The sequence below is a fragment of the Rhincodon typus genome, chromosome 23, assembly GCF_021869965.1.
Source record: "Rhincodon typus isolate 14 chromosome 23, sRhiTyp1.1, whole genome shotgun sequence".
NCBI classification, from domain to species: domain Eukaryota; kingdom Metazoa; phylum Chordata; class Chondrichthyes; order Orectolobiformes; family Rhincodontidae; genus Rhincodon; species Rhincodon typus.
In genome coordinates, this window is record NC_063354.1 from 41,205,370 (window position 1) to 41,214,991 (window position 9,622).

At 40.7% G+C, this 9,622-nt stretch overlaps 1 protein-coding gene across 1 annotated transcript in view; it reads left to right on the forward strand.

Moving 5' to 3' along the window:
- Window positions 1-3,399: 3,399 nt before the first annotated feature.
- Window positions 3,400-9,622, forward strand: part of LOC109915687 (NADPH:adrenodoxin oxidoreductase, mitochondrial) — a 17,604-nt gene continuing 11,381 nt past the window's right edge. Inside the window, exons 1-5 of the mRNA XM_048611133.1 lie at window positions 3,400-3,582; window positions 5,120-5,217; window positions 7,488-7,583; window positions 8,542-8,664; window positions 8,904-9,017. Coding sequence (XP_048467090.1) covers window positions 3,504-3,582; window positions 5,120-5,217; window positions 7,488-7,583; window positions 8,542-8,664; window positions 8,904-9,017 — 510 coding nt within the window. The 5' untranslated portion in view covers window positions 3,400-3,503. The remainder of the gene's footprint in view (window positions 3,583-5,119; window positions 5,218-7,487; window positions 7,584-8,541; window positions 8,665-8,903; window positions 9,018-9,622) is intronic.

A 9,622-nucleotide genomic window follows, 5' to 3' on the forward strand; every position in this document is an offset into this window, starting at 1 on the left:
GGAGCAGAGAGGCCTCTCTGCTCCTATGATGCTGCTTGGCCTGCTGTGTTCATCCAGCCCTGCATCTTGTTGTCTCTTTGCATTTATATAGCACCTTTTCTGACCTCAGAAGATGCCAAAGTATTTTACAACTAATTAAGTCCATTTGAAGTGTAATGATATGGAGGTGCTGGTGTTGGACTGGGGTGGACAAGGTCAGAAATCACACGACACCAGGTTATAGTCCAACAAGCTTATCTGAAAACACAAGCTTTCTGAACCTCGCTCCGTCTTCAGGTGTTAGTGAGAGAGGTACTATCAGACACAGAATTTATAAGTAAAAGATCAAAGGGTCACACCACTGATGAGGATGCATTAAACAAACCTATGATGCTGTTAAATCTTTAATCAGTTAGAAGGTTTTAATTGATTAGTATGTATATGTATATCCCCAAATTTCTTTCAAGTCACTGTCCTGAGAGAACTAAAGGTTTTATCAGTGGAAAGAAGAGGTGACATTTTAGTTCAGACAATGCGTGCTAAGTGTGAGGCCTTGTTCAGAATCTGTTTGTGTTTTAGTTTGGAGTCAGACTGGTTTTATTTCTGAAGTAGGAATTTACAAAACACCACAGTAATCACTGTTGTAATGTAGGAAATGCAGCAACTAATTTATACACAGCAAGGTCTCAGACATTGCAATGAGATAATGAGCAGATAATCTGTTTAAGTGATATAAATTGCAAGATAAATGTTGGCCAGGACACAAGGATTAAAGTTCCTGTTCCATTTCAAAGTAGGATCTTTTACCTGTGCCTGCGGAGGCCAGCTGGGGATTTAGTTTAGGTGAAAGAGGTACTGCTGACTGCTATTTTCCCCGGAGCATCGGAGGCTGAGAGGTGACTTTATAGAAGTTTATAAAATCATGAGGGGCATGGAGGATTGGGCAATAATTGTGGCCTACCTAATGCTATTAGAAAAAGATGCATATAAGATAGAAATGTGTAATCATTATATCAAGATAAACCACATTATGAATTCATAAAAGACAAATCAGGACTTCTGACACAAATCAACAAGTGACTAATGTTGTAAAGTTTGGCAGTTGTTTGAGTTGCAGTTTGATGTTCTGATTTCCTCTAATTAAACATCAGAAAAACTATATCCATTACCATTGGTCCTTGCTACAACTTCCGTTCTTGGGGCACTTCATTTCAATCCATTGCCATAGACTCAGGTTGAACCTTGGCTTTCTGTTCACTCCAATCAAGTTTCCAATCCATTCCCCTCTCCTTCACAACAACTGCTGACTTTTGTCTCATTGTATTTTTAGCATCAAGTTCTACCTCAGTTGAGCAACATTCAAACCCTTACATGTGTCTTTGTAAACTTCTGACTTGGCTCTTCCAAAACAAAAGCAAAATATTGCACATACAGCCAATGATATCAGGAATTTCGAAGATACCAAGCCGTTCAGATGTAATGTGGGAGTAAACCAGAAAAAACCTGTATCATGTTGAACTGGAAGAGTTTGGAGATGTAATGGGCTTTAGTGGTGGGGAAGGCAAGGTGCAAAGGGGAAAAATACAAAATAAAATCTTGGTAGAAAAGAGGAGGGACTGGATGACAGAACAAATGATTATGGAAAAGCATATGGCATTGGGACAAGAAACAGAGGTGTGTCTACCAGAAGTTTAAATGGCATTCACCAAATATTCACTAATACTTTCTGAAAAATGGGAGCATTATGATCTGAAATTGTACTCAAAGTTGAGCCTGAAAGGCTGTAAATTACATAATTGGAAGACAACATGAGGTTTCTGGAGTTTACACTGAGTTCAATAAAAGTAGGGAGTTGCTTTGGTGAGATCTGAATCTGTGTCCCCAGAGCATTCAACTTTCCAAAAATAATTCTGCAAAAATACAGAAATGTCAAGTTTCATTTTATGTCATGAACAACATTTTTTTTAGACTAAGACTTTTTTCACTGGAGCATAGGAGGTTGAGGAGTGACTTTATAAAGATTTATAAAATCATGAGGGGTATAGATAATGTCTTTTCCCTAGCGTGGGGGATATCAAGACTGGGGGCATATTTTTAAGGTGAGAGGAAAAAGATTTTAAAAAGACATCAGCAGCAATTTTTTTTACATAGAGAGCGGTTCATGTGTAGAATGAACTTCCAGAGGAAGTGGTGGATGCGGGTACAGTTACATTTAAAAGACATTTGGATAAGTACGTGAATAACAAATTGTTTGGAGGGATATGGGCCAAGTGCATGCAGGTGGGACTAGTTTGGGATTATGGTTGGTATGGACGGGTTGGACTGAAGGGTGCTGTATTACTCTATGACTCTATAACTAAAATAAATAAAATTCCGAAAAAAATGATGAACGTGACTAAATAATACTTGGCATGAGTAGGTTTAAATGTGTGATGAATGATTTAGTTTCTGACTCCTTTATCTAAGCAGTATTTCATAGTCCTGGCACATCAACTATATTTAGAGAAGATTGGTTAAAATGCTGTCACTAAATAGTGAGGATTGACACGAGGTTAAGGAATAAAAATGGAATGACTTGTTTTAGCTGATGACAATAACATTGCTGGAATGAACCATTTTATATGTACAGATGTGATAAATGTTGGAAGAAAAACGACAAAATTAAACCTTACATGGGAGCATTTTTATACATGTGGTTTTGGAAAGTCTAATGCTTTCAGCCATGGGTTCAAACATCTCTAATTTTTAAGCATGTGGGAATCAAAAGCAAATCCTACTGAGGCTCATCATCAAAACATTATTGTGAAAAAAAGACCCTCTGGTTCATGATTAGGGAATGCTATCTCAGCCACTCTGACAATGGTGACAATGAAGCCCTCATTAGGGTCTGGCCTTGCCCCAGTGGCCACATCCCATGAACAAATGAGGATAAACGCTCTCTTGCCATTGACCTCCCACTTTGTTAGCGGACATGGGGTTTTTCAAATCCATCCTGTCTGCACTCCCTCCAATGTGACAATAACATCCAGTGTGAACAGTGCAACATGCACCAAATAAAATAGTGCAAAATACAGTAGGTACGAACAGAGCAACATGCACCAAATAAAATATTTAAGAATACAGTAGGTGTGAACGGTGCAACATGCACCAAATAAAATATTTAAAAATACAGTAGGTGTGAACGGTGCAACATGCACCAAATAAAATATTTAAAAATACAGTAGGTGTGAACGGTGCAACATGCACCAAGTAAAATATTAAACTTATACAATAATATCTATTCAAGATTAAAAGGCAGACAGCGCAAAGATGCAGTAGCCAATCACAATGAACGTATTTCACGCGGGGGCGTGGTTAGTCACGGACGCCGCGTTCCGATTGGATAGATCTGGAGACCCCGCCCATCCGGCCCCACGTGATGATGCGGCTGCCTTCTGACCCCCAGACCGGGCCTCAGGGTGGGATATCGCCGGTAGCGGCGGTAGCTGGCTGACCGAGAGAGAGAGAGAGAGAGAGGGGGGGTCATGCGGGCTGTGGGGGCTCTGGCCGCGCTTCTCGCCCGCGGGCTGGCCTATGCCTGTCATATGGCAGCACCGCACTGTCGTGAGTACCGAGGTTCTTTGGGGGGGGGGGAGGAGGTTGCTGTGGGAAACCCATGCTCCGTCCTCTGTCTCTGGGCCTTGTGCTGTTGGCTGTGATTGGGCAGTAACTTTATATTTCCCCCTCTTTTACTCTGCGTACTTAATTTTCAGTCATCTTTTGGTGAGTCTAATTATCTGCTGGAATACTGTCCGCTTTTCAGAGATGTGTGGGTTAGATGGATTGGCTGTGCTCGTGTCTAGGGTGGGAGATGCAGGGATGGGGTAGGGGGTGGGATTCTCTTCGGAGGGGCGGTGTGGACTCGATGGGCCGAATGGCCTGCTTCTGCACTGTGGGGATTCTGTGAGCTATGCAGCAGCATGCGCTGCTTTATATCTTTTTTACTGCTGTCAAACAGCCTGCCTTGTTCTTTTTGTTTTAAAGAAAACAATCATTCGTGGGCTGTTGGGCCAGTGTTTGTTACCCGTCCCTAGTTGCCCTTGAGAAAGTGCTGGTGAGCTGCCTTCCCGAAGTCACACGACACTGGGTTATACTCCACCAGGTTTATTTGAAAACACAAGCTTTCGGAATCTCTGCAGTCCACATTGCTGTAGATAGACCCACAATATTGTCAGAAAGGGAATTCCAGGATTTTGACCCAGTGACAATGAAGGAATGACCAAGTTAGGATGGCGAGTGGCTTGGAGGGGAAATTGCAGGTGGTAGTATTTCCTGGAATCTGCAGCCCTTGTTCTTCTAGATGGAAACTGTCATGAGTTTGGGAGGTACAGTCTAAGGATCACTGGTGAATTTCTGAAGTGAATCTTGGAGATGGTAGGCATTGCTGCTACTGTGTATTAATGGTGGAGTGTGTGGATGTGGTGGTACTAATCAAGTGAGCTGCATTGTCTTGCTTTCTGTCAAATTTCTTGAGTCTTGCCACAGCGGCATTCATCTAGTCAAGAGGATAGTATTCCATCATATATTTGATATTTTTTAGTTAACTTAATGAGACATATTACAACATCTCAGGAGCAGGTGGGATTTAAACACAGGGCTCTGGTCCAGAGGTGGTGCGGTAGTTGTGTCTCCACAAGAGCCCTGAATCATCACCCTGTTCTGAGAAGTGCCTTTATAGGTGGTAACAGGCTTTGGGGTGTTAAGTGAGTTATTTGCTGCAGGATTCCTAGCCACAACATTCATATGCCTAGTCCAGTTCTGTTTGTGGTTAATCTGTCCCCAGAATGTTATTGGGAATCCAGCAATAGTAATGTTTTTTAAATGTCACAGGGTAAAAGCTAGATTTTCTCTTGTTGGATCTTGATGTTACTGTCACTTGTGTTGTGAATGTTAATTTCTGCATGTCAAGCAAAACCTGATATTGTCCAAGTCTTGTTGTTATATCTTCCTAAACCAGATTTAACACAAGGAATGTGAAGCACATGTATATGTAAAGTGGCTGTACTTTTCTTAATGCTGACTTGATCTGTTTCATGCAATGCAAACTATTTTTGAATTCACCGTGAATTGATGTAGTCTTTTGTCTTTGTTTTCAATTCAGGAGTCCGAGGCTTGTCCTCCAAAGTAGATCCTCAGCTGAAAGTTTGTGTTATTGGTAGTGGTCCTGCAGGTTTCTACACTGCCCAGCACCTGCTTAAGGTAATCTTGCATAAAGGCAACCCTTGTGAATGTTATTGCTCCTTTGGTGAATTTTTGTATGAAGTCTTCTGGCAATTAAGCACTTAATTTCAAGTTAATGAAGTACACACTACTAGGTAACAGCTTGTATTTATGTAGTGTCTTTAACATAATAACATTTCACAGGGCATTAGTAATGGCAGGTTTGAGTTAGGCTCCTCTTGGGTCCGATGGGACACCAAGGTTGTGAATGGTCAGGTCACGTCTTGGACGTTTGCCTGGAAGAGAGATGGGTGGGCAATGAAACCCCTCAAAACTAAAATTGATAAATCTCCTTGCTAAGTTAGTGTTGTAAAGGATATTGAGCTGAGTAAATAGAGTAGTTTATGGAGCCTTGAGGAGTGGAATGTCCCCTTCTGTTCATAATTATTGATTTTAGGAAGTATTGTACATGTGTTTTCACCAGTGACTTAGTTGGTGCATCATCTGATGTTGTACTGGATCTCACAGATTGGAAATGTCCTTGGTTTAATCTGTTGTAACTGCAGAGTGATCCTGTCAGTTGAGCATTGGTAGGTTTTTGCAGTTGGCCTTAGTGACTCAGACCTACCTGGAATGGGGAGAGACTACTGTAATCTAAGATTGTTGGTCCTGGTCACAATCTGATGGAAGTTTACATATGTAGATGTTGAGGGAGGAGAGGATCAGTACTCGATTACTAACAGCATGCTGATGTCATGGCTTGCATACAGAATGGAAGACTCAGAAATACAAGATAGAAGATTTTAGGGCTCAGTTAGAGAATGTGTTTAGCCTTGGGAAAGGTGTAGAAGAGCTTACTCAAATAATGGCGGGGACTTGGGAATTCAGTTGTGTGAAGAGACTTAAGAAACAGTAGCCTTCCCTTTAAAGAAAGTTAAAAGGGGAGTAAATAAGGATAAAATCATGAATGATTATGTTATAGCAAATAGAGAGGTACCTTGTTTTCAGTGGCAGGAAGATAGGGAACCAGTGGTCAAGGTGATTGATAAATAGACTAGACCTGTAATGAGAGAACTATTTTGGCAGAGTGTTATTGTGATCTGGAATGCAGTGCATGAAAGGGATTCAACAGTAACATTTAAAAAAAAACTTGAAGTAGAGATAGTAGGAACAGCCGATGCTGGAGGTTGAGATAACCAGGTGTAGAGCTGGATGAACACGGCAGGCCCAGCAGCATCAGAGGAGCAGGAAGGTTGAAGGTTGAAGTTTTGGTTCTGAACCCTTCTTCAGATATATACTTGAGGTATATATTTATGGAACATAAGGAAAGAGTAAGGGGCTGGGATTAATTGGATAACTAACACTGAGCTGGCACAAGGTCGATGGGTGGAATGACTATCTGGGAGATGTAATTATGGTTCTGAAGAGGAGATTTGCACAGTTTTACTGGGGTGAGGGGGGGAAGCAACCAAATTATACTTTGTTCCCGTTTTCAAGTGACGATGTGGATCTTGAGTTTAGAATTTGCGCAGGGAGTGGTGAGAAATTGACATTAATACTGTTTGGTTGTATTTACAGACCATTATTGCTTCATATTTATTAGCTTGAATTTATTAAAATGCCTAGCATTCCATTTAATAATGGAATCATCCACTGTTGGCCATTTTAATGAATTGAGTACAATGTAATTAATAATGTCACTTCCCAGTTATGACACAATTGGGTGAAAGAGTTTGGGAAAGTCATTCTGACTTGTGTGGGAAGCTAAAATAATAGCTGAAGGAATGCGTTTATTAACCCAATACTTTGACTCCAAGTCTACAAGTTAACTCCACTCCCTTACACTGGCCTAGTAAATAAATATGCCTGTGCCTATGTGCATGACAAAATTGTGAGTGTGTTTATAAAGAATATGCTGAAAGTTCTGTGCACGGAATACATGGAAGTCTCTTTTTCCACCCCTGCTGGATTTGAACAGAGAGATTTTAGTAGTTCTTGTTACTTAATTTAAATACAAGTCTGAATCTTCCTCTTTAAACTTTGCAGGAAAGACTTGAATGTTTCTGATAATTGCTTCTTTCAGGATTTAGATGCCTTTAAAGTTTGTGTTTTACTTTCTAATATCAGAAATTAGATTTTATCTAAGGATTGGAGGGTGGAAGCTGTGTAATTCGGTATGGTTTACTCTTCAATTTTCTGCATTATTTTCTTCAAATATATAGCAGCAATCTGGTATCTTGAAATCCATAATTTGAGCGGAGGGGGACAGCCACTATAAATAATTTGCTATCTTTACTCTTGTGTTCCAGTACCATGAATCATCCGTGGTTGACATCTATGAGAAACTGCCTGTCCCATTTGGCCTTGTGAGATTTGGTGTTGCCCCTGACCATCCAGAAGTGAAGGTTTGTTCAGTCTCAGTTTGGCATTGAACAGGATCCTGCTGCCAACCTTATTAGACATGGAACAATTTGCAGAATTGAAGTCTAGATATATATACTCAACCATTACCTAATGCAACATAGTTTATTAAATGTAGACAAGAAAATTGAACGCAGATTAAAAATGGATACGCAAGCTTGCCCTAACAAATTGAGGTAGTTTTGTGTCCAAGTCAAATAAAGTTGTCTGACGACTGACTCTCCACCTCTTTGATTTTCAAAAAAATGCCTTTACGTTTGGATTATTTTGATTTTGTAATGTGTTTGCTGTTCCTTGGTGTCAAATTTGGGAAGATGCAGTCCCTCCATATGAAGTGTTGTAGTAGGCTGTTGAATTCATTTATCTGCTCTCCATATGTACCTCGTATTACTTGCAATTGTTTATATGCTGCAAGATAAATATTTTTCTGAATAGAAGTTGGTTTTATCACATGAATGTCTTATCTTTTGAGCTTGCTATGACTAATGGTACAGGCAATCGTAGTAACATATTGTCCAGTGCTGAAACCTTGCGCCTCCAGTTAAAACTGCTCACAGATGTAATCTGCAAGGTTATATATGATGGTTTGTGGATGCCTACATTGACCTAAAACATCTTAGTTATAAAATAAATCTCTAGATAACTTTTTTTTTACTTCAAGGACTTTTTGGAATTCACTGAGAATGTGTGGTGCAGTAAGTTGTCTGTTATTGATTCGAATGAGCACAAAATGCCTGCTGCACTACAGAAGGTAGCAAGTTTCTTGAGTTATTAATGAAGACCTGTATATGGTGATAATTAAACCTCCGTCATTCTTATCTCCCATCCTTTCTAAGACAATGATGCACAAATCTTAAAATATTCAGCTTTGTGTTACTTGAAATATTTATTTTATGACCCACATTTAATGATCAGCATGTTTATGATATTTCCGCCCTGCAGAATGTCATCAATACATTTAGCCAGACAGCACATCACAACCGCTGCTCATTTTATGGCAATGTTACTGTTGGGAAGGATATAAGCATAGAAGAGCTGAAACAAGCTTACCATGCTCTGATACTGGTAAGAAATCATTAATTTCCTGAATATTTGTCAGTTTCCTGACACCATATAAAACATCTTGTCTATGCTAACTCTGAATACTGGTCCTTGATGCATCTCTCTCTTATTTCTTTAGATTTCAACCATTGCAGTTCAGTTATTCAATTTTCAATGCTGTGAAGTCTTTGTACCAGTTGTTTTTTGCATAAAAATGCAAACATTTTATTATATGCCAGTAACAAAGCACTTGGTTATCCCAGACTTATGGAGCTGAAACTAATCGAATGCTTAACGTTCCTGGCGAGAATCTACTGGGTGTCTATTCTGCAAGAACATTTGTAGGCTGGTACAACGGTTTACCTGAAAATAAAAATGTAAGTTAACTGGCAAACTACATTATATTTCAGAATGCGCTGATGATAACTATCTCAGATTGTTGAAAGAGGTAGTAGGAACTGCAGATGCTGGAATGACAAGGTGTAGAGCTGGATGAACACAGCAGGCCGAGCAGGAAAGCTGAAGTTTCGGGCCTAGACCCTCCTTCAGAAATGGGGGAGGGGAAGGGGAAGGGGATTCTGAAATAAATAGGGAGAGAAAGGGAGGCGGATAGAAGATGGATAAAGGAGAAGATAGGTGGAGAGGAGACAGAGGTCAAAGAGGTGGGGGTGGAGCCAGTAAAAGGTGTGTAGGTGGGGAGTTAGGGAGGGGATGGGTCAGTCTGAGGAGGACAGACAAGTCAAGGGGGGTGGGATGAGGCTAGTAGGTAGGAGGGGATAGGTGGGAGCAAGGACAGGTTAGGGAGGCAGGGACAAGCTGGGCTGATTTTGGGAAGCGGTTGGGGGAGGGGAGATTTTGAAGCTTATGAAGTCCACATTGAGACCATTGGGCTGCAGGGTTCCCAAGCGGAATATGAAGTGCTGTTCCTGCAACCTTCGGGTGGCATCGTTGTGGCACTGCAGGAGGCCCAGGATGGACATGT